The sequence below is a fragment of the Mustelus asterias genome, chromosome 5, assembly GCF_964213995.1.
Source record: "Mustelus asterias chromosome 5, sMusAst1.hap1.1, whole genome shotgun sequence".
NCBI lineage: Eukaryota > Metazoa > Chordata > Chondrichthyes > Carcharhiniformes > Triakidae > Mustelus > Mustelus asterias.
The window spans coordinates 68,500,313-68,526,411 of NC_135805.1; the positions used below are offsets into that span (position 1 = coordinate 68,500,313).

The window sequence follows — 26,099 nt, forward strand, 5'->3', positions numbered from 1 at the left end:
ATAAGCAGCACAATGTTCAGCACCAGTCACGGCTCCTCTGACACTGATGCAGTTCGTGTCCAAATGCAGCACAATCCGGACAATATCCAAGCTAAGGCTGACAAGTAGGAAGTAACATTTGTGCCACACATTGCCAGGCAATGACAATCTCCAACAAGGGAGGATCTAACTATTGTTCCTTGACAATCAATAGCATTACCATCGCTGAATCAACATCCTGAGGGTTGACCACTGACCAGGAACTGAACTGGACTTGCCATATAAATATTGTGGCCACCAGAGAAGGTCAAAGGCTAGGAATCCTTCAGTGAGTAGCTCACCTCTTGATTCCCTAAGGCCTGTCCACAACCTACAAGGCACATGTTAGGAGTGTGATGGAATATTTCCCACTTGCCTGGAGGAGTGCAGCTCAAAACTAGAGAAGCTTCACACCATCCAGGACAAAGCAACCCACTTGATTGCTACCCCTTCCAAAAATATTCAATCCCTCCACCACTGGACAGTAGCAACAGTGTGTAGCACCTACAAGATGCACTGCAGGAACTCAGTAACGTCCTTTAGACAGCACCTGCCAAACCCACCATCTAAAAAAACAAAAACAGTAGATACCTGGGAACTCCACCACCTGAAGCTTCCCTCCAAGCCACTCACCATCCTGACTTGGAAATATATCGCCGTTCCTTCACTGTTGTTGTCAAAATCCTGGAGTTCTCTCCCTATCAGAACTCTGAGGTATTTACGACACATGGACTGTAGCGGTTCAAGAGCACAGCTCGCCACCACCTTCTCAAGGACAACTAGGAATGCGGATGGTCAATGAATGCTGGCCTAGCCAGCGATGCCCACATCCATAAATGATTTTTTAAAAATATATAATTTGGGGTCTCCAAATGTAATGTTGTGGTGGCAGGAAAGGAAGCCATTGCAGAGGATTGACTATTGATCTAGGGTAATCCCACTTGACAGGACAATGAAGCAAAGGATTTGCAGGGAAGCTGGGTGCATAGCAAAACTTTTTCAAAAGACTTTCGAGAGGGAAGAAAAGTTGTAGAGGGCATAAAAGCGGCTACTTTTTTGATCAAAATTAATAAATATTAAACATATTTATATATTTATATTGGACACAAGCCATGCAATACAAAACGTGCAATATAATTTCAGTGTCAGTTGAATTTAGACAAGTAGTTGGAAATCATCTGGATATAGTCCCACTCCATTTTGGTTAAAAGCTGGCTGCAGTGTAACTAAATTCATGTCAACTAATTTTTTTAAAGTTCCCAAGTGGATTACAGGAGCTTTTTCATGAATTTTAACTATTTTCTGATGTTAACATGGAGTGAAAAGGCTTTTTGTTAACATTAAATTTAATTTGGATTCAGCTGCTGGCCTGCAGGCAGCAAGGAACTGGGCTTGCTGGTTTGCATCATTTTAAACTCCATCAATCTGAAACTGATACCTGCAATATAACCATTCTCAGTGAGAGACACTTAGCAGTCAGCATCTTGGTCCATTAAATTGCTCCTCCTATTTTAATTGATTGTGGCAAACAAAATCCTACTATAGATTCAGTGATAACTTTTGAAAAGCAATTAGATATGTAATTGTTATAATTCAGGTCAGAAACTCTAAAGTGTTTTATGAATTCCGCCTGGATCATAAGTTTTGCAATTTGAATTTGGCTAGGGTAAGCATGAGATATTTCACTTCATGTATGATTCAAATGACCCACTAGGGAGCTTTTATCAAACAAAGTTTATTTGAGGATACAGTTAACATATAGCAATAACTTTTACCAATTACAAACAAGAAGGAAAACAACTATGATATTGTATAAACCATAACAACTCTATGAAATGTTCCAACCAAATAGCCTTCCCTATAAACATACACCTGCCACAGGTTTAACACAGTAAGCAAGAATGCGCACATGATGCTGGAACTTAGTCCTTTGGTTGGAGAATTGAACTCTGACTTCCCAGCCTTGTAATTTCCAGCAGCCCTCTTGATACACATGGAGACAAGCTTGAAGTCAGATGAGCTCCCCAAAACACCAGGGAGAGAGACAGATTCTAGTTAGTAACTAGCAAACGGCCAACAGCAGATTTTTCACTTCAGGAAGACAAGAAGACCTGTTTCCAGCTGATATGCAGAATTTACAATACCAGGGAGAGCGAGAGAGAGAAACACAGCTTTTCAGTCTAATGTCCAAACACCTTCTAAACTTAAACAGCAACCAACAGCCCAAAACTGAAAATTAAAGAACTCCTGTCATCTCACCGCTCAATCATTCTTCCCGTTAACAATGCAAAAGGTCGTAATATCCCAGACACTGCATGAAGCCCAGAGTAAAAATAAACAAAACCCCATTTAAGCCATTGAAGCGGCAATAAAAGGACTTCTAAGCAGACAGCTCAGCAACAATGAAAAAAAAAACCAAAGCTGCTTATAACGGCAGAGAACATGATTGAAAAAAATAAATTTCTTAAAGGTGCACTGGTATCACACCTCCCTCCTTAAGAAAAAAATGAAACATCAACATTCAAAGATGGTTTCATTTTTCAAACTCTTTCAGTTTCACACTATTAGTACTCTACACTAAATATACATACATTTTACAAAATTAAAACATGCAAACTGAACAGTAATATAGTCCATTTCAGTCCTTGTCATCCACCATCGAACGGTCCTTTTATAACATTCGTGACAAACTGCTTCATCTCCAAAATTCTCCTTCAGCCCTTAATCCTGTTTTGATTCCAAATCCGCACTCAGTTTTGTCATTATGATGATAAATTAGCTCTGGTAATGTCCTCAGAAAACTAAGAAGGATCAGGAGGATAACACAATACATGTTGTGTGTAGTCTGGGCCATTCAGAAAGGTCATTTTATCTCTGTCCCCTTTCTTGTTCATTGGCCTTAGCTCATCTTCTGTCAAGCAATTTGACTCCTTTGTTTGCTCTGGATCTGCACCATTACTTTCAGGAAAAAATTCAGGATATGCATCCTTCAACAACTCAGTTGTTTGATTTTTCACTGTTTTTTCAACTACAGTAGACATCACTTCCACCTGTGATCCAGCTATATTGTTACCCAAGATAAACTGTATTCCTGGGCATGATCGTTTCTCTATTAATCCTACTACCACTTCATCACACTTCACTGGTCTCTCCAACCTCACCTTATATAATGGAACACTGCTCTTCTCATCCTGAATTCAACATAATACCACCTTTTCTGGCAATACTCCTTCCAAACTACATAACTCCTCATTTCTTACCATCAAAGATTGACTTGCTCCTGCATCTCTAAAAATTTTAACTTATTCATCTTCTCCTCCTGGTACACACGAGTAAACTTTACCCACACAAGTAAATTATTTAAAGAAATCTGGCACATTCTTATCAATCAACCCCTGGCCAGGCAGTACATTCTTTTGCACCTCTTTCACTTCAACTGGGCTTTCCTTTACCACTTTAACAAACCCCCCTGGCTTATCCTGCTTTACTGTGTCAGTCTTCCCAGCGCTTTTCTTAAACCACCAACACTGCGACTTTGCATGGCCTAATTTATTACAGTGAAAACATCTGAGGCTTCTCATTTCTCTTCCACCCTCCTGTGTTTCCTTTTTAATCTGAGGTACACTGTCTTTATTATCTCCCACAAGATTTCCTTTACCTTTACCACCTGAGTATTTCTCTTTTCCCCAATTTCTATCCCTCACAGGCTGAAACTGATGTCGGAAACCAAATTTTGATCTATGAACTAATTCATAATCATCTGCCATTTCTGCTGCCAACCTTGCAGTTTTAACCCTCTGCTCTTCTTCATGAGTTCTCACTACATCAAGAAATGAATTTTTAAACTCCTCCAAAATAACCATTTCTCTGAGAGCTTCATACATCTGGTCTATTTTCAAAACTCTTATCTACCTATCAAAATTACTCTGTTTGATCCTTCAAATTCTATGTACATTTGACCAGGTTCTTTCCTTAGTTTTCTAAACCATTGTCTATATGCATCTGGCCTGAGTCCGGATGCACTTAAGATGGATTTTGTCACTTCATCATTATTCCCAGATACCTCCTCTGATAGTGATGCAAACACCTCAATAGGTCTACCTCCCAACTTTGTTTGAATCAGTAATACCCATATGATCTGTGGCCATTTCATTTGTTTAGCCACTTTCTCAAATGAAATAAAAAAGGCTTCCACATCCTTCTCATCAAACCTTGGCAATGCTTGGCCATATTTAAATAGATCCCCACTCAGCCTTTCTCACCATCCTCTTTACTGCTCTCACCCTGTACTTTTCCCTTTACCTCCACCAATTTTAACTGATGTTCACTTTTTATTGCCAGTTTCCGAAGTTCAAATTCTCTCTCTTTTTCTTTTTCTCTTGCCTGCAATTCAAGCACACTCATTTCTTGTGCTTTTTGTTCCTCCCTTTCTTTGACTTTTATTTCAAATTCAAGCTGTTTTAATTCTTTTCCATGTTCAAGCAGTTTCATTTGTAATTAAATTCTAGCCATTTCCAATTATTCTGACTTTGTTTCTGGCAATTTTAAATGCTGAGCTATTGCGACAATTATCTCCCCCTTCATTACACTGTCAGGTAATGTCAACTGCAACATTTTTGCCAATTCCAAAAGCTTTGTTTTAGTCACCTTTTGTAAACCATCCTGCGTGACTTCTTCCACTCCCAGGAACTTCTTAGCCTCTGAAAGAGCCATTATTCCACAAAACGCTCTCTATTTAAACCTGAATACAACAGCTGAAACCAAAACACAAATATGCTCACCACTCACTGATTTGAGTCCAATAATCCCAACCCAATCAAGAAGTATAGATTTTAATCCCATGAAGAGCCCCCAATTGTTATAATTCAGGAATGAAACTCCAAAGTGTTTCATGAAGTCCAGCTGGATCATATGTTTTGTTATTTTGCTTCTCATTGCCATGAGCCTGAAGCCCATTAAACCCAACAGCTTTGATTGCTTGGTGTAACCAAATATAGAGGTTGATGGGGCAAAGTCCAGAGTCTGGAATGGGACCCATTATAGGGGCAATGGGTAATACGCTGAACGAGTCGGGGCATACTGCATCCCCACAAGAGAATGTGAACTGCACAAACTGTAGCAGGGTTACCTTTGGAGAGAAACATTGGGTATGATCCTTGCAGCCACACAGGGTCTGGAACCCTGTGGAACCCAGTGTGGTGGCACAATGGTTAGCACTGCTGCCTCACAGCGCCAGGGACCCGTGTTCAATTTCCGGCTTGGGTTACCGTCTGTGAGGAGTCTGCATGTTCTCTGCGTGTCTACTTGGGCTTCCTCTGGGTGCTCCAGTTTCCTCCCACAATCTGAAAAACATGCTGGTTTGGTGCATTGCCCATACTAAATTCTCCCTCAGTATACCCGAACAGGCGCTGGAGTGTGGTGGCTAGGGGATTTTCACAGTAACTTCATTGCAGTGTTAATGTAAGCCTAATTGTGACACTAATAAATAAACTGTTTTAAAAAAACTTTAAACACTGGGCTCCTTCTAGGCTGGATTGGGTGATATTTGCAATATCTTTCAGTTTGTTATCCACTGTTACAAAAGAGAGATCACTGAAACTCTGTGCTCAAAGAGAACTGAATACATTTCATTTTGTCTTGTCAGAGAGAAGCAAGCAGATTGAGCACCAAGCTTCACCAGAAATACAGGTTATCTGATGGTGCAGGGTACCATTAATTGCTTTCACATCACTTCCTGGCACTGAGTCATAGGGTCAAAGAGGTATACGGCACAGAATAAAGCCATTCAACCAATCGCATCTGTGCCAGTCAAAGACAAACCACTTAACTATTCATAACCATTTTTAAGCACTTGGCCTTGTATACCTTGGCATCACAAGCGTACATCTAAAAACTTCTTAAATGTTATGAGGGTCTCTGCCTCCATGACCCATTCAGACAATGAGTTCCAGACTCCCGCCACCCTTTGGTTGAGAAAGCTTTTCCTCACATCCCCTCTAAATCTCCTGCCCTCACCTTAAATCTACATCCCCTGGTCATTGATCCCTCTACCTAGGGGAAAGGTTTCTTCCTGCCTATTCTATTTATGCCTATCATAATTTTATATGTCTCAATCATGTCCTCCCTCAGGCTCCTCTGCTCCAAGAATAACAATCCCAGTTTATCCAATTTCTCTTCATAATTAAAACTATCCAGCCCAGGCAACATCCTGGTAAATCTCCTCTGCAGCCTTTCCATGGCTATCACATCCATCCCATAATGTGGATTCCAGAACTACACATAATATTCTAGCTGTGGCCTAACCGACATTTTATACAGTTCCAGTATAACCTTCTTGCTCTTAAACTCTATGCCTCAGCTAATAAAAGCAAGTATATCATATGCCTTCTTAACCACCTTATCCACCTGTCCTGCTATCTTTAGGAACTGGTATACGTGCACACCAAGGTCCCTCTGATCTTCAGTGCTTCCCAGGGTCCTGCTGTTAATCATGTATTCCTTTGCCTTATTTGTCCTGTCCAAGTGCATCACCTCACACTTAGAACATAGAACATAGAACATTACAGCACAGAACAGGCCCTTCGGCCCACGATGTTGTGCCGACCTTCATCTGAAACCAAGATCAAGCTATCCCACTCCCTACCATCCTGGTGTGCTCCATGTGCCTATCCAATAACCGCTTAAATGTTCCTAAAGTGTCTGACTCCACTATCACTGCAGGCAGTCCATTCCACACCCCAACCACTCTCTGCGTGAAGAACCTACCTCTGATATCCTTCCTATATCTCCCACCATGAACCCTATAGTTATGCCCCCTTGTAATAGCTCCATCCACCCGAGGAAATAGTCTTTGAACGTTCACTCGATCTATCCCCTTCATCATTTTATAAACCTCTATTAAGTCTCCCCTCAATCTCCTCCGCTCCAGAGAGAACAGCCCCAGCTCCCTCAACCTTTCCTCATAAGACCGACACTCCAAACCCGGCAGCATCCTGGTAAATCTCCTCTGCACTCTTTCCAGCGCTTCCACATCCTTCTTATAGTGAGGTGACCAGAACTGCACGCAATATTCCAAATGCGGTCTCACCAAGGTCCTGTACAGTTGCAGCATAACCCCACGGCTCTTAAACTCCAACCCCCTGTTAATAAAAGCTAACACACTATATGCCTTCTTCACAGCTCTATCCACTTGAGTGGCAACCTTTAGAGATCTGTGGATATGGACCCCAAGATCTCTCTGTTCCTCCACAGTCTTCAGAACCCTACCTTTGACCCTGTAATCCACATTTAAATTAGTCCTACCAAAATGAATCACCTCACATTTATCAGGGTTAAACTCCATTTGCCATTTTTCAGCCCAGCTTTGCATCCTATCTATGTCTCTTTGCAGCCTACAACAGCCCTCCACCTCATCCACTACTCCACCAATCTTGGTGTCATCAGCAAATTTACTGATCCACCCTTCAGCCCCCTCCTCTAAGTCATTAATAAAAATCACAAAGAGCAGAGGACCAAGCACCGATCCCTGCGGCACTCCGCTAGCAACCTGCCTCCAGTCCGAAAATTTTCCATCCACCACCACCCTCTGTCTTCGATCAGATAGCCAGTTACCTATCCAATCGGCCAACTTTCCCTCTATCCCACACCTCCTTACTTTCATCATAAGCCGACCATGGGGGACCTTATCAAACGCCTTACTAAAATCCATGTATATGACATCAACCGCCCTACCTTCATCAACACACCTAGTTACCTCCTCAAAAAATTCTATCAAATTTGTGAGGCACGATTTGCCCTTCACAAATCCGTGCTGACTATCCCGGATTAATCCGCATCTTTCTAAATGGTCGTAAATCCCATCCCTAAGGACCTTTTCCATCAATAAAATTATCCCGATTGAATTCTATTTGTCACTAATCAGCCTATCTGACCAGCCCACTATATCTTCATGTAATCATGTAATCTCCTCACTACTTACCAGCCTATCAATTTTGTATCTTTCATAAATTTACTGATCAAACCTCCTCCATTCAAGTCTGAGTCATTTATATAAACCACAAACATGCCAATTCTGATATGTACTGCAACCAGAAGAGGTTTCACTCCAACCATACTCAGCATATGGCAGCAGCCTGATACCGTCATTCTGCAATACTTTGTCGTACCATCTGCATTTCAGACGCTATAACAAACCAGAGGGGTGGGGTTGGGGGAGGTTACTGAGGTACCTCCTAACCACATGGCTTGTGACTGCAGCCCACGCTCACCTGGACAGCGTGTATATGATGAATGCTGTTGTTACATGAAATGTGATAGTACAGGCCATTGGAGTACTTAAGCAATACTTGCACTGCCTGGGTTGCCTAGGAGGAGCCCTGCAGTACTCCAGGGAGGGCATGTGAAGATTCATAGTGTTCTGCTGCACTTACTCATTGTCATGAGGGCAGGGCTCTTGCCAATTGTATGTGTACATTCATTCTATACATGCATCCATGGATAATGCTTTTGAGGGAACACTGGATAGCAAAAGAGAATATTATTGTAAATAGGACAACACTATAGGAAGGAAGTGATTGCACTCGAGAAGGTGCAGAGGAGATTCACCAGAATGTTGCTTGGGCTGGAGCATTTCAGCTATGAAGAGAGACTGGATAGGCTGAAGGGTGACTTGATTGGGTTGTCCAAAAGTATGAGGTAAATTGATAGGGTAGATAGGAAGAAACTTTTCCCCTTGGTAGAAGGGTCAATAACCAAGGGACATAGATTTAAGGTCAGGAGCAGGAGATTTAGAGGGGATGTGAGGAAAAACTTTTTCACCAAGAGGATGGTGAGAATCTGGAAGTCACTACCTGAAAGGGTGGTACAGGTGAAGACCCTCATAACATTTAAGAAGCATTTAGATGAACACATGAAATGGGCATAGCATACAAGGCTACGGACCTACTGCTGGAAAATGGGATTAGAAAAGATAGGGCTTGATGGCTGGTGCAAACAGGATAGGCCGAAGGGCCTCATTCCATGACCCAATAGTAACCATGGGAGGCAACAAAACAGATGATTTGCAATGGGATGTTGCACGGGTGGACCTGGGGAAGATGCTCTCCTTCGGTGCAGACCCGATGGGCTGAATGGCCGGCCTCTTTCTGCGTTGTAGGGATTCTATGAAATGGAAATTTAATGTAAAAAAAACTTTTTCTGATGCATCAGGTTTTTACAAAGAGTAACTGCTGTAAGAAAGAATAACGACTTCCTAGGAGATGTGAAGGGGACATGAGGCTACTTTGGTTGTTTATCCACACTTGCTGTCCTTAGACAGTGAGCAGCAGCCACCGACTCTGTAGTCTGAACATTGCTCAGTGCACTGGAGCCGCCTTGGAGAGACGCGCGCTGACGTCGCCACTCCACGCGTCCGCTTTAAATGTTTGGTGTTGCTTTTTGCATTGGAGTCCGATCCGAGAGAGTGAGAGAGAGAAACAAGAAGAAGACTTTGTGGCAGCACGGCGGAATTCCGCTTTTAACCCAAAGCTGCGATGTTTGCCTGCATTGGACACGATCACCCATGAAGTATCCTGCGTTTTATACCTCGCCTGAAACCTGTTGGTAAATCCAGCCTTCGCCATGAGCTGTCTGGATGTTATGTACCAAGTGTATGGTCCCCAACCTTATTTTACAGCAACTTACAACCCTTACCACCATCAGGTACGTTTAGAAAGTCGGCAGTGCAATAATCAATCATTTGATAGGGATAGTATTTACATATTCAATAATTCATCCATTTGAGTCAAATTAGCAGTTGACTTATACGAAGCACTAAAATACATTTCTTAAGAAGTGTTTCGGACACTTCCTCTGGTTAGTCTATTTTTTTTCTGGAAATGTAGTATCAAATTCTAACTGCTGTGGACCCGTTTTCCCAGGACCTGGTGAGGTTGCACTAACAATTGCAAGTGTTTGCTTTGAGCAGGGAGTCAGACTTTCCCCATTCTAATGTCTGACAGTCAATATCCAATCCTGGAAACTGCGTGGATTTTAAGTCCCGTGTATTTGCGGTGTGAAATAGTGGAATAGTCTCGCAGCACTCATTCTGACAGATTACCAACTCTTCAGAGAATTCCATAACCGTGGACACTTTTAAATTAAAATTAAAAATTCAGCCATTAACAAATTACAGTGACCCAATCAGACATGTCCTGTTGCTTGTGCTTCTAAGAGTGGTTGTCTGTATAGAGTTGAAGGAAATTTCAAGACTGTAATTCATTGAGGAAATATTGTAATTTATTATAAGTTGCAGACTGTAGGGTCGAGATTCAGTTACTGCTGGTTCATTTGGGTTAGTTGCTCCATACAGTGCTGTGAATGCGGATTCCCCTCTTTTGCAGAAACTAGCTTTTTACTCGAAAATGCAAGAAGCGGCGGACAGTCCAAGCATCAGCGGATCATTCTCAGTGCACGGCTCTGCGATCAAAGAAGAGGAATCGCGCAGCGAAAAGGAACATCCACCTGAAGCGGAATATCTCAACTCCCGATGCGTGCTCTTCACTTACTTCCAGGGTGACATTAGCAGTGTTGTGGACGAACATTTCACAAGGGCACTGAGTCAGCCCAGCAGTTACACTGGCGCCAGCAGCAGCTCCAAACCACCGAGAGGCAGCGCGAGTTCTTGGAGAGGTGGGTTGAGTCAAAGTAGCAATTTAAGCGCCCCACATCCCACCGTTAGAACACAGCCACAACTACAAGAGAGAAAAACCTTCGAAAGAATAACTTTCAATGGCTAGATTAACCAGCAGTAAAATTACTGAAATCGGGTGTCAAATTGCGGGGACATTCGGGAAGCAATGCCCTATTCTAGTTGGAAATTAAACTTGATTTTCACACCAATAAACACTGATAACAATGCGCAATTAGATTGACTAGAAATGTTAACATGCAACCTAAACACAGCAAGATCGGCGTCGTCTTTTCACTAATCGTGTCTTAGACCCGACGTCTCCAAATTCTAGATTGGACAATCACAAGGGGGCTCCTGACAGTAACAGGAGTTAGGGCGGCTTGGCCAGTAGCTTCGCTTGGTTGTAAATCACATGCGGCAGATCCACGATTGATTTCCTTCCATGAGTTTGGTCTAATTAGATCGTCTTTTGTTAGATGGGGTGGAAATTGCATTGTTATTTTTTCTTTGCAAATTACCAACATTCAGTTTTTCGTTCAGGCATGCCACGTAACTTGTCTGATGTTGCTGTAGAGGTCTGACTGCTTCGGGCTCATCTTAAATTACAGTTTCACTAAATTATGTGCAAATTCAGCGACCTCTTGCAGATTGCAAAACAGCCTCACTTGCACTGAAAGGGTGTCGGTGCACTTAGTGTACTGTGCAGTTGTGCTCTTTTTAATTCGAATCAACGCAGTTCGGGTTTTGAGTTAACATTTGTCCATATTGCTCTCATACTAAGTTGATACTACTGTTTGCAACTAAAACGTGAGATCTAAATAATAGTAGCCTGAAGTTATTCTCAACGCTTTCAAGTAACCACTGACCAATTCCAAATTTTGAAATCGAAAATAACGAAACAGCGCAATTTTTTAAAAAAAGTTTTCATTTCTCAAATGCGTTCCATTATTAAGTAAATCTTCAGTACACTGTATTTCTAAAATGAATTTGATCTCGTTATAGGAAAGTCGCAGAACGCTTCAATTTCACTCGAACATTGTAACGTGATTTGCTTTAACTGTTTTCGACAACATTGGATCGGTTCAAACGCAAAACGTTTAAATTAATGCAATTTTGCATAGTTAAATTGAAAATTTGACATTCAGTTGCCAAAAGGGACAAACCGTGTTATCAATGAGGCCTTTAAACCACGTTAATGGGGAAAAAAAGAATTGTGATTATTTTTCAATAACTAATCTTCATAAAGTAGTGTGGAGTATCTTATTCTAATTGTTTTATTGTGGAAATGTACATAATTTGCTTTTTAATGAGAAGTAATTGATTTTAATTGAAGATTCTACCCTAGTTGAATGTAATCACTGTTGCTGATCATTATTGATAATTCCATTATCTCTTCTTTCTTTCCAGAGGGAGCCTTCCCAATGAACCAACGGAGTTTTCCTCCATCTTTCTGGAACAGCGCTTATCAACCCTCCATGTCAGCAAGCCTAAGTAGCAGTCTAGGCAGTGCCCTGGCTGGAGCTCCCACTGAGCTACCCTTTGGAGCTGACCCATATTCAAGTGCCACTTTGCACACTCATCTACACCAAGGAGCTCCTGAGCCCTGGCATCACCATCATTACTCATTGGGCAGTGCCATCAATACACAGAGCTCTGTCTACACACGGCCGAGCATGCATGATGTATACGGGATGGGTACACCTTTTGACCCACGCTACAGTTCACTGTTAGTGCCTTCAGTGAGGCCACATCGGCTTCCTCCTGTCCCCACGCCCCAGTGCGATCTGACCAAGAGTGACACTGCCTCCGCATGGACCACAGGGGCTTTCACAGGGTCCACCAGTGACATGAGCCAAACCCTCAACCTCAATGTGGATGCAGGTAAATACTTCCAAAGAAAGTGCATGCAGAAACCAAGAAACAGAAAAGGTTTCAAAAGCTGAAATTGTTTGTCTTCTGTGAAAATTAAATAAATTTGTGTCAGGTAAGAGGAATACTTATGAAGTATATACACCATTACAGAGGAAAATGGGTACTCCCTGGTGAGATCAATAAAGATCAAATAATCTGCTATGGTTCTATTGGCAGATATCCAGTGCAGAATCAAGCTATACAGGTGAGAAAAGTTTCAGGTTTGATGCCTTGTGTATATTTGTATAGATTCATGGAAACAGCATTGTGGACAAGGCTGCCATTTGTTGCACATTCCTAATTTATCTTGAGGGGGTAGCTCTGAATTCCCTTCTTTTATTGCTGCAGTCCAACTGGTGGTACGTGCACCACAGTGCTGTTAGAGAGGGAAGTTCCAGGATTCTGATCCAGCAAAGTTCGATGATTTTGATCCAGCGACAGTGAAGGAATGGTGATGTAGTTCCAAGTCAGAATGGTGTGTGAGTTGGAAGGGAAAGTTGCAGGTGGTGCTGTTCCCATGCATTGGCTGCCCTTGTCCTTCCAGGTGGCAGGGGCTGTGAGTTGAGAAAATACTGTTGAATGGGCCTTGGTGAGTTGCTGCAGTCTATCTTGTAGATGGTTTTTTGGTGGTGAAGGGATTGAATGTTTAAGGTGATGGATGAAGTGCCAGTCAAGCAGACTGCTTTGTCCTGGTTGCTGTTGAGCTTCTTAGGTATTATTGGAACTGCACTCATTCAGGCAAGTAGAGAGTTTTCCATCACACTCCTAACTTGTGCCTTGTATATGGTGGGCAGGCTTTGTGGAGTCAAGAGTGAGCTACTCACCTCAGATTTCAAAGTTGAATTCAGCCAAGTTGTTTGTGGGGGTGCCAACACTAGCCTCAGCTCTGAGATAGGGGGTGATCAAGAGATCCCTGCTGAAAGTCACTGAACTCTATTTGTGAGATAAAACTAAAATTCAACTCAAATGTATTGTGCATCACTTGGCACCCAAGAAACTATTCTCCAGCCTGAGTTAGCGGCCTTAAAGAGCAAAGAGGAGAAACTCAGAATAAAACAATTGCCAGGGCTGTATTACCACAACACCAGGAACCGAGGTTCAATTCTGGCCTCAGGTGACTGTCTATGTGGTGTTTGCATGTTCTCTCAATGTCTGCGTGGGTTTCCTCCGGGTGCTCCAGTTTCCTCCCACAGTCCAAAATGTGCAGGTTAGGTGGGTTGGCCGTGCTAAATTGCCCCTTAATATGTATCCCAAGATGAGTAGGTTGGGGGATAAGCTGGCTAAGTATGTGGGCTTACGGGGATAGGGCCTGGGTAAGATGCGCTTTCAGAGAGTTGATGCAGACTCAATGGGCTGAATGGCCTCCTTCTGCACTGTAGGGATTCTATGATTGCTCTATGATGGCAGAGTCCTTCTATAGGCCACAAGTATTCTTGACCAGCCCCTTTGTCTTGGCTATAAAAAATATGGGGAGCTTGTTTTGTAATTTATTTTCGAAATATTACTCAGCCACAGTGTTCATAAAGAGGGAAACTCAAAGGGGCTTACATTGCTCTGAACTCAGATATTTCACGACCATCTAGAGGAGGCCCAAAACATTGAACAGCTTACTAACTACAGTTTTAGTTTCACTACAAAACTAAAGAAATGAATGAGAAATAGTGACAGATTTGATGACTCTAAACTGGTGTCTTTAATGCCTGAAACCTGGAAGCAGAAAATTGCAAAAGGTAAAGACTTGTACAGTTTTGAAGTCTTATCGTTAATGAAAGAATAAGTTAATAAATTAATGAGATTATACTGAGGATGAAAATCATGCAGGACAGTTAATTTGCCATTTAGGAGAAACAAAATCACTGAGGTCTCACTTAATCAGTTAATTTTCTGAGCTCCCTACTGGAGACTGGCTGTCAGAGCTTTCATTATTATAATCATCAACACTTGCCATGCAGCTCTGTGTTGCAATAAGGGGATAGTCCATAGCACTAGGTTGTGAGTTGTGACATAAGTTGACAGAAAAAGGATTTTAATGAAATACAGTACATTGTTTGACAAATTAATATTTGTGCATAATACATTGAGCAATCCCATCAAAGCATATAGACAATTAAATTTGTTTAAAAGTTTATACACCATTACATTTAAAGAATCATTTTATGATCTCAGGATAGAATTACTATTTTATGTTCACATACCAGACATGTGGTGTCATTTAATATATATTTTGACATTTTTAAATGTTGTTTTCATTGATATGGATGTCAGTTAAAGGTGATGATACGCTGTATGATATTGAATGCATATTAAATCCCTTCATTTGAACCCCAGTATTGGTAATTTGTGAAATAACACTGTTGAAACATTCCCAGTCCCTATTATAGTCTAAGAATGTGTATGTGGCGGAACAATTAAACTTGGTTATTTTGCAGTCTTAGTAAATCATCCCATCAGGATCTAGATTGGAAAAAACTACATTTAAGAGTAGTAAAATAAAACAGAAAATGCTAGAAAAAACAGCGGTCTGGCAGCACCTGTGGAGAGACAGAATTAACATTTTGAGGTTGTATGACTTCTTCAGAGAAGTAGGAGAAGTAAGCCCAGTATGCTGTTATTAAAATTGACTTCATCAGAAGTAAATCAAATCTAGACTTCGAAAATAAGTCATGCAACTATATTCATGTATGGGTCTGTGGTACTAACTGATTGAGTGAGGCTACAAAATCATAATCATAGAAATATTCTTTATTAGACAGGCTGAAATAATCTGAAATTGAAACCTTGGCCTTGATTTAAATAAATTTCACAAATAGTTGCAAGGTTTGTACTAGTGGAGACACAAGTGTTAACTTTTATGAAAATGTGGGCAACCTTTACTTTTCCTATTAGATTTACAAATGAAGATTAGCTTGGAGTGTCAGGAACAATAATGTTCAGTAATTCGTTAGTGCTACATAAAGCCTCTTTGCAGCAGCAATAAATGTCACAATGTAAAGAGATGAGTGTTGTCCTTGGTAATATATGGTTGCTGAAAGTGTGTTATTGAAAAGCTGTGGATGAAAGTGTTGATTTGTAGAAGAATTTTTATCAGGAAAAGGAAAGTATGATGAAACCTTGAGAGCTGAACTGTCCATCCTTCAAAATTGTGCTGATCAATATCATACTGTTTAGACTGAAAAATAAAAATGCATTGTGCTGTGAGCAAGGAAAGCAAGGTTGTGTGTTAATCAAGCTTTGATTTCACAAAATTACACAATTAATTAGTGTATAAAATGATCCAGATAATTAAAGTGATATGCTTTCATTGATTTTCCAATAAACTTGGATTATCTTTGTCCTGACCAAATTTCTACTTTCTTAAATAACAGACCATTTGTAGAATTTTATTGAATTTACTTGGTTGAAGAAAAATATTATCTTCTCCAATGGACCATCATTGATACCTTGATGCAAATATTTTACATTACTGCCAGACATTTGCAATAATTGTGTATTTTATTATGCCATTGTACTGTAGTCATTAAGGCCGGCATCTCCACATCGTCATTAAGGCCACCATACATTTTATATCACTAAACATTTAATGTAAAATCAAGTTTAGCTTTGTGAACTTGAAGTACATATCAGGAATTTGGACCCATGAATGGGGTGCACTTTTAAAATTCTTACTTGCAGATCTCGTATACAAAACCTGTGCTAAGAACATTAAAGATGAACATTTACCCTCGAGTTTGATCTTGTACTCACAGCTGCATCTCACATTAAATCTAATGGAAAGAAGCTCTGTGCATGTATGTGATAGAAGCATACAGATTCTGCTCAACCAGAGCCTAATTTTTACATTTTGAGAAGGAACAGGAATATCAGAATAATCAAGGATATCCACTTTTTGCTAACATTAATATATACATTTAAAGTGAGTTTTTAACAATGTCAAAGGAAGCAAATGACATTTTTAATATGGCTAACATAGGACCCGATCCATATTCAACCAAGCAATTATATCTCATACATGCGACTTTAATGTTCTTGCGTGTTCAAACCAACTCCTACTTAATATTAACACTTTCATAATGTTAGAAACTCAAAATAATTTCACATCTGGGTACTACCAGTGCTTTTTCAGTCTGTTACTGTTGAACTGTAACTTTACATTTGATGGTTTATGTCACCTTACCATATTTCACTGGATTAAATTCAAGCCTAGATTTAATTATTTTAATTGCAATTATTTTCAAAGCTAACATTCAAATATTTTGAATGTATGTTTTTACTGCCAGTAGCCAAAGTCAGCCTTGACTATTTCAAGGTCCGCTAAAGCACAGGTTGGTGCTCCAATTTCTCTGGCCCAATCTTCCCTTTAATCTCAATCTTAGAGAAGAGTGCCTCTTGCTGCACAATGACCATTCTAAGGCCTCAGCATGAAATTTTGTGCCCAAGTGTGAACAGTGTGTGCCACAGAGTTATTTGGGAATTATGTCATGGCCACTTAATAAAGTTATTTTATGTAGAATTTTGCAGCTGACATAGGAAGGAGATATGTGCTTAGACTGGATTCAAACCCAGGCCTCATGAAAATCTAGTCTAATAACACACAGTGGGGAGGTCTTGTGGGCAGTGGTAGCCTCTCTACCTTTGGAGAAGCTTTGGATTCAAGTCCCTTTTCAGGAGCTGATGGCAATGGAAGGTGGCTGTATAATGTGGCCAAACAGGTTGATTAGCAACCTGTAAACCTTCCATTATGCCTGATGACAGGCGGGATGAACGGGGAGAGTTTCCTGGTCAGCTATATTGCAGAATGGCAAACCACTGCAGTACTTTGCCAAGCATAATCATGGGCTAATCCAATCGAAATCCAACACCTTCTTAGAGCATAGTACCTGAAGGAGGTGGCGTGTTAACAAATTCGCTCCCAATGTTACCTGTATCTGATGTATGGAACTTATTCACATCTCCCAGCATTTGCAATTTAGATAACAGGTCCCAATCTTGCTTCTTATCTATGGTGGATTAAATAGTTCTGTTACAGGTATATATTTGCCCGATATGATTCCCCTCTGTCAAATTAAAGCACTGATGTACAGTTACAAATGCTGTGGAATAAACGATATTGTCTACGTATAATTTGCATGCACATACGACTTTACGACTTTATAAATGCATAAACCATCCTGATGCATTAATAGGTATTATTGACCGTTGTCTCAGCTTTCTGCAATTGGCAGACTATAACTGACAGAGGGCTTATGTGTAAATTAGCGGAGGAAATGTTTCGATAAATAGATGCCCGGAAATCATGTTACTTATTTCGAGCAATCGACACAGTTAAGAGCAGAATGAAGTAAGAAAGTAAAACAGAAATAAACTGGGGCCAGTGGAGCGGCTGCATATTTAATCTCTTGCTTGCCGTACAAGCTGCACACACCCACATCACCTACTTCAGCTACAGAAACAACCATCTGTAGAAGCCGCCCAAGGAATTTTACATTTGCTATCGGAATTACTTAAATAACAGGAATTGCATAACTCCCTATTTCCCGACTGCGGAGAGTTCTCTATTCGAGAAAAAAAGATAAAAAATCAGTCCATCAGATGTATCAATATCATATTCCACTAATGACTTAGAAAATGATACATTTTGAAATTTACCAAAATTAGAGAAAGGTAGCAATTTTGCTACCTTTTTGCAGTTGTTAGTGTTTCACAAAGCACAATATAGTCTATCCTCCCATTAATGTGTGATGGCAATGTAGGTCACTGTGTGAACAATATGTTCTTCAGCAGATTTCTAAAAAGAGCCAAGTTTACAACAAGCACTTAAGTACAGTGCATATAGAAAGCTGTCTGAGAAAAAATGTATGAAATGCTTGAGGCACGTTTATAACATTTTCAGCATACTAGATATCGAAGCTATCTTAATACCTGTGTCAATTCCAGGAGGAATGTGCTTTGATAGCACTGGGATTTGTGTCTGTCGTGTCCAGCCGAGATTCTTTTAACATGCACCTTCAACTATCAATCTAAATTCGGGACAATGTGGGCCATTTAACGAGGTTGAAATGTTTAAATCACAACAGAGTCGGAAACAGCTATCAACAACTCGCCTTGGCACGTTTCGTTATGTTAAACTGGTTAAATAAATCTGTTATTGTGCATGCATTTTTTCCCCACGAATGCGTCCCTATTAGACTTGTAAGGCGGGAAATCTACCCAATTGAGAAATGACTTCTTTCCATGATCTATAATAAGATGTTCTATTCCTCTGTGTGTGTTTGGGGGGGCGGGGGGGAGAATCTTTTCTGATTTTACTGATGTGTGCGCAGTTGAGTGAAATTTCTCTCCATCTTACTATTTCAATGCTTTATTTGTTCTGACTTTCAGAGCGTAGCTCTAGTTCTATAACTCTGTCTCTGTTCTGCTTACATATCCTTTCCACTTCTTTTGCCTTTGTTTTTTTACATTCTCAGGTCTGGCGCACCAGGAAAAAAACAAGGATCTTTACTGGTTTTAGAGCACTCAGCACCTACCTCGTTCGACTTCCCTGTATTTTCTACCTGAAACATTTCTCTTCCTCTATGTACAGTGTGTAACAGATTTTGATCTCGGTTTCAGCTCGCCGTTACTCCCTTTGTGGTGGACCCCTGTTAAGCTGAGTGTTTTTTACACAGCAAAAAGCTTCAATCAAAAATTATATTAAAAAAACAATTAGTTTTACAACTACCAACTTCCCAAACAGTTGGTCGACAAGACTGTCGAAGCTTAAAAACGTGACTATTCTTCGAAAGGCCACACCTTGAACTCCTGAGGAACATTGTGAGAAGAATCGGTTTTGAAGCGTTGAATTTGAACACATTTTCAGAAATGTAATAATTATTTTGCAACACACATACACACACACAAACCAAACGCTGAACCAAATTCTGCTTCGATCGAATGGGTGTATTTTGGAACAGGACGTGCTGCCCGAGGCGCCAGTGTGATCATCATTAAAATGCTCAAAGTATGTGTTTGAATGCTGGTAATGAGAGGGCTACACAAGGGAAGAGATGGTAAGTTTACTACGAATCCGAAAAACATTTAAAACTGGTGGATTAGTCCTGAGAGGCAGCGGAATTGTTTCTCTCTTAAAACTTTGCTTGGCGATTAAGTATGTTAATATGAACGTATGAATTAGATCCTTGGGGTGGCACAGTGGTTAGCACTGCTGCCCCACAGTGCCAGGTACCCGGGTTCGATTCCCGGCTTGGGTCACTGTGCCGAGTCTGCACGTTCTCCCCGTGTCTGCGTGGGTTTCCTCCGCGTGCTCCGGTTTCCTCCCACAGTCTGAAAGACGTGCTGGTTAGGTGCATTGACCCAAACAGGCGCCCGAGTGTGGCGACTGGGGGAATTTCACAGTAACTTCATTGCAGTGTTAACGTAAGCCTTACTTGTGACTAATAAATAAACTTTAACTTGGCCTTTCCCCGAAGGGGAGTAGCTGTTACAGGACAACTGTGCAAACTGCTGGCCTCCCAGTGAGGGTACCGCACTGACGGCGAGGCAGCTCTGCCCCAAGTGGAAGAGGCAGAGCTGTGGAGAGGGCTGCCCTTCAGAAGAGGGAACACAAGGGGAAAGGCATGACCGTGGGGGGAGGGGGGAGGGGGTACCAAATTCAGGTTACAGCAACATATTTTTGACAGATGAACTCCAGTTAATGAATTCTGTGTGTGTGTTTTTCCCCTTTGTTGCCATTTTTAGCTGTTTTGGGGGGGTGGGGGGGGCATTGTTTTGTAATTATTCAAAAAGAAACGCTGAATTGAAGTCTGGTCATTTCGCGAAATAAAAGTAGTTTTAAAAAAATACCTCTGTAAAAATAGATTGTATAAAATTTTACTCTTTTGACAAGGCGACGCTCGGTTTTTTAAGTGTGAATATTTGTTAAGCTTATTTCTATGTTTGTTCATTCATTAAACGTTGGTGTTTGAGAAAGTGAATTGGAGCTGGGAGCTGGATTCTGGACATTTACTCTCATTTGGGTAGTCAATTGGTTGGAGTTCACGATCAGATTTCGTGCGTTGCAGGATACGTAGCCGGAGACTTACTGATGCTGGGTGTTTCCGCTGTAATCACAGCGGCTGAAGAGACACTGTATTTAGAAGGAGAAGATGTGAGTGTGGCTGGGCAGCAACGACCGAGGACCGGCCGCCGCACACTGGGGAGGCAAGGTGTTCAGTGCCGCCCCTTCTAGCTCGGAGCTTAACATGTCCCATCTACTTCCAATAAATCCCCTTCATTATGGGGAAAATAAACATTCTTACTTTCTCCACATCATGACAGTATTATTTCTCTCCAAGCATGTTTCTTTAGGTAGGAGGTTTAGAATATTCCTGCTAACTCACAATCTCGCCGTTTTAACCACCCCCTCCCCAGCCGCCGTCCAAATGCATATAGCAGCCCTCAGGCATGCAAAACTGGCGATTTTTAAAAACATGTTTGAATAAATCCCTCGCTCTGTCACACCGACTTCTCAAACTGTTCACCCAGCTCCGTGACTTGGCCCCATTAACTGTGGCCAGGAAACAGGCGGGGAGGAGGTGTTTGGAATGTAAAACTCTCGAGCCTACAATTCCTCCCTTTCCTCCTCTCGTCTTGGAATATTAGCTAAAATTTTCAACACTTTGTAATCGGTAGGGCAAGGGAGAAGCAATGGAGAGCCTACACATATAGATATATAAACATATGTGTGTGTGGAAGGCCTGTCTACAAATCGACTAGTTCAATGTGAGATTTCCGTATTTAAATTTCCTCTCTACGGCGGTCAGCCAGCTATTTTCCGCCAATTCACTTCCATATTCCCAGCCCTGATCAGAATTTTACTTCGTTTTGTCTTAAATTTCGTTGAAAAAAATCGACTGCCAAGTATTTCAGTATGTGTGTGAAGGTGCTTTTCTTTCTCCAAGAACCAGCCAAAGAAATCGAAAGGAAATCGCACCAGAAGTAAACAATGTTTCTTTTAAAATGCGAAATTGCCCAGCAGTTGATTTCCGGAATTAAATATTAATTTCGCGCGACCCAACAACTTGGAATACAGCCGAGGCGACAACTCGGGATGGATACATCAATCTGCCTATACTTACTTTTGAATGCTAATGAACAAATGATTTGTGGTACTTGCTGAGGGAACGTATCAGATTGAAGTGTGAAAAGACGGAATGAGAAGTATGTCCTGTAATAGCTCACTTGACAATAATGACAGGACCGCTTTGGTATTGGGAATGGTTAGTTGTGCCGATCAGAATGCTGTACCTAGCGCACAGAGAGCATGTTAACAAATCCCGTGTAAGTGCGGCATTTTTGAATTGATCTCCGGATGTGATGTTGAGACAACACAGCTCTCCCTCTCAGGGCAGGCTTGCAAATAGCCTGTGAAATGAAGCGGCTCCGAGGTGCCTGATATTTGAGAGGGAGCACTCGCTGGCTAATGTTTCCATGGTTGGAATATTTGTAAAGTTAACGCATAATCTGAAAATGGAAGCTAATAAATTATTGGGTGCTAATTGGGGCCGTCAGTCAGAGCCAATTCCACAACACAGTCCTCATATCCTAAAAAGGAAAGAGAGCGGGACCCAAAACAACACAGTTGCCTCAAGAAATGACCTCTTGTAAAGCCGCGGGGCCATGAGATCCCGCTTTACATTTCAAACGGAGCAAACAACCTTGGGTCGGATCGCGTGATGTACTCCTGTAAAGCTGAAGAAACATTGTGAGCTCCCCCTAACAGGAGCGGTTCACTTGATTAGTTGACACGAGAGCATCACCGTGTGTCGTTCCAGTTTAAATCGATCCGATCCATAAAGGGTCAGCCTCGGATCCCGGTGGTCAGTCAGCCATTGGCTAGTTAATTCGCACAGCGTGAGTTCAAATATCCTGGGAAGCAAGAGATGGGTGATTTCATTCACGTAGGAATATATCTTACAAGTCAGTTGAAAAAAAAACAGCTTCTGGTGAAGCCAAGCCACCGCAGAACACTTTTGGTTAACAAACTTTAGATGAATAAACCAGTTACTGATAATCTCAGAAAATCTCGCTACTGTCCAAGAATTGGCTTCATTGTTACCGTAAATTTAAAATATGTTTCTCTTTTAATTACAGAACAGGTAGTGTGTGTGTGTGTGGAGGGGTGGGGGAGATTCGGGTGACTGGGAGGATTTAGCGCACAGGTTTGCTATCGAATATTGTTTACATAGCGCTTGGTTAATTTGTGACATTTGTTAGTGTACAGTTGATACAAGGACGATTGTAAATGTGGCACACACGAATTCATTGCTCTTCAGTCGGCCCTGTGAACTGTCCCCCATCTCTCCCACAAACGGCTGATGGTATAGAACCATAGAAAAGTTACAGCACAGAAGGAGGCCATTTGGCCCATCTTGTCCATGCCAACCCGATGACACCCAGGTGCCCTTTTTAATCCCACCTCCCTGCACCTGGCCCATAGCCCTTTAGCTTACAGCACTTAAGGTGCAGATCCAGGTATTTTTTTAAAGAGTTCAGTGTCTCTGCCTCCTCCACTAGCGCAGGCAGTGAATTCCAGACACCCACCACCCTTTGTGTAAAAAAGTTCTTCCTCATGTTCCCTCTTATCTTGAATTTATGTCCTCTGGTTCTAGAATTCTCCCAGTAAGAAGTTTAACAACACCAGGTTAAAGTCCAACAGGTTATTATTGTCCAACAGACATCAAGTTTCTACAAAGACCTGTTGGACTTTAACCTGGTGTTGTTAAACTTCTTACTGTGTTTACCCCAGTCCAACGCCAGCATCTCCACATCTAGAATTCTCCACCAAGGGAAACATTTTATTCTGTCCACTCTATCTCTTCCCCTTGTAATTTTGTACACCTCTGTCAAATCACTCTTCAGCCTTCTTTGTTCCAAGGAAAATAACCCCAACCTATCTTTTACAAGAACGTTGTCGGGGCTAGAAAAGTGTCGCTGTGATTGGATAGATTGGGGTTATCTTTCAAATGGTTTAAAGTGAATGAATTCACAACACCTCATTGTCTGAACCTTTGGAGCATGCGGTCCAAACTAAACTAACTCATCAAACATGCTACGGACTATCCAGACAGCCAAAGACTCGATGCTGAAGGGATATTGCCACCAAAAGTTAAAAAAGAGATGTAATGGGTAAGTTTTTCACACAGAGAGTGGTGAATGCCTGCCAGAGAAGGTGGTGGAAGCAGATTCTATAACAACATTCAAGAGGCATCTGGATAGATACATGAATTGTCAGGGAATAGAGGGATGCGGACCATGGAGAGGCAAGGAAATATTAGATTAGAGAGGCATCTATGATGGCACAGTCTTGGTCTACCAAAGGGTCTGTTCCTGTGCTGGGCTAGTCATTGTTCTTTGTTCAAAACATTATTAAAAACAATAATGGTTACAGTTGCAGAAGCGAGTCCCAATCGGACTCGAGAGATCAGGGGTGTGAAAACCCCTTGGGTCACATGTCTTGGGGTTGCCACTGCCTGGGATAAAGTTTTAAGTTTAATTTTAAAGAGTGGGTAGCATGGTGGCGCAGTGGTTAGCACTGCTGCCTCACAATGCCAGGGACCTGGGTTTGATTCCCAGCTCGGGTCACTGTCTGTGTGGAGTTTGCACATTCTCCCTGTGTCCACATGGGTTTCCTCCAGGTGCTCCGGTTTCCTCCCACAGTCCAAAGATGTACGGGTTAGGTTGATTGGCCATGCTAAATTGTCCCTTAGTGTCAGGGGGACTAGCTAGGGTAAATGCATGGGGCTATGGGGGATAGGGCCTGAGTGGGATTGTGGTTGGTACAGACTCGATGGGCCAATTGGCCTCCTTCTGCACTCTAGGGATTCTATGATTCTATGAATGTTCACTAGAATCTATTAGCTTGGATTATCTATCAGCTGAAGGGTGGTTTTAGTGAATGTTTTATCCCTTTCTTGCCGGTCAGCACATCTTAAATCTACTACAGGAGCAGAGCCCAGGCTTGGTCTGGTAAACAATCCAGTAGAGGACTCCATTCTGGACCTGGGAGTGGGGGGATACCTGGACAAGCAGGTAAAGAATATGCTGCTGACTGCAAGTTGATGCTGTAGCCACAAACCGAGGACAGGCCCTGGCGGCAGATTGGGGTCTGGAGCCATTCTTGTTGTGGCTAGAATTACTGCAGGATGCCCGAAGCTTTGCTCAATGGAAAGTGGTCTTCGGGCCCCAGCAGCAATGAGCTGCCGGCACTGGAAATGCCTCCACAGGCTGGTCTGTGCAGAGAGATCAATGTCTGGCTGCAGACATTCACAACACCTCATAGTCTGAACCTTTGGAGCATGCGGTCCAAAGTAAACTAACTCATCAAACATGCTGCGGACTATCCAAACAGCCAAAGTCTCTATGCTGAAGGGATATTGCCACCAAAAGTTAAAAAAGAGATGTAATGGGCATGTTTTTCACACAGAGAGTGGTGAATGCCTGCCTGAGGAGGTGGTGGAAGCAGATTCTATAACAACGTTCAAGAGGCATCTGGATAGATATATGAATATCCTCCACAGGCTGGTCTGTGCAGAGAGATCAATGTCTGGCTGCAGACCTCTTCAGCAACACCCCTCAGATTATTACTGGGAAGGGGGCTTGTGCGGGCTGGAGGAGTTGGGAGGGGATTGGGGAGGGGAATGTTAGATGAACTGTGACTCCAGGGATGCTTACCCCTCATGAATTCACAGGAACTCATTTTAGCTATTTGGCGGCCACAGTGGGGAAGTATTGAAAACTTCAAGACTGGGGCAATGGAAAAAGACTTTAACCTGGTGTTGTAAGACTTCTTGCAATGGAAAGATGACATGAGAGATGTATAACGAGCAGCCGATTCGATATTGCCCATTTTACACTATTTCCAAAAGATAAAACAACTCACGCTCCACAAAATAGAACCATGTAATTGTCTATTAAGTTGAAGCTGGTTGTAATTCAATACCAAAGCCAAATCCAAATTTAAGAAGCATAGATTTTCTTTTCCCATTCCGCCACACAATTAAATTCTAATCTTAGTTCATTGACCCAACATGTTTTGAGCCAAGATATTAATCCTTTCTTCCTTTCAATGAAATTAGCAGTTCAATTGGGGGGATCCTATCATCTGAACATTAAATATCAGCTGGAATGAGTTGTAAGAGATAGTTCTGGACGGAAAAATCACTGCCAGTTCCACCACTTTCCTTCCATTAATTTAAATGGAAGGAAAATCAGGCAAGTCTCTGTTACAAACCTGCTAACCTCCAGGCCGATTAATCTCTCGGTGTTGCCTGCCTAGGAGTATTGTGTGACTTTCTGATAGATTAAAGAGCATTTAAAAGGTGAGTAACTCATTGCCTGACTCCCAAAGCTTGTCCACCATTTACAATGGCACAAATCAGAAGTGTGATGGAATACTCTACACTTGCCTGGATGGGTACAGCTCCAACAGCACTTAAGAAGCTCGACACCATCCAGGCAAAGCAGC

The 26,099-nt window shown here is 41.8% G+C and overlaps 1 protein-coding gene across 1 annotated transcript; it reads left to right on the forward strand.

The window, feature by feature from the left end:
- Positions 1-9,357: 9,357 nt before the first annotated feature.
- On the forward strand, positions 9,358-20,580 carry vgll2a (vestigial-like family member 2a). The gene is made up of 4 exons (XM_078212713.1): positions 9,358-9,717; positions 10,398-10,686; positions 12,095-12,568; positions 19,063-20,580. The coding sequence occupies exons 1-4, from the start codon at positions 9,637-9,639 to the stop codon at positions 19,104-19,106; spliced, it is 888 nt and encodes a 295-aa protein (XP_078068839.1). The 5' UTR covers positions 9,358-9,636; the 3' UTR covers positions 19,107-20,580.
- The last annotated feature ends 5,519 nt before the right edge of the window (positions 20,581-26,099 follow it).

What these genes read in the sequence shown, in the direction of transcription:
- vgll2a (XM_078212713.1), top strand. Translation starts at nt 9,637, where the DNA reads ATGAGCTGTCTGGATGTTATGTACCAAGTGTATGGTCCCCAACCTTAT. An exon ending in CAGCGCGAGTTCTTGGAGAG is followed by an intron (nt 10,687 to 12,094) that starts GTGGGTTGAGTC and finishes CTTTCTTTCCAG; the next exon opens with AGGGAGCCTTCCCAATGAAC. An exon ending in CAACCTCAATGTGGATGCAG is followed by an intron (nt 12,569 to 19,062) that starts GTAAATACTTCC and finishes TTACATTCTCAG; the next exon opens with GTCTGGCGCACCAGGAAAAA.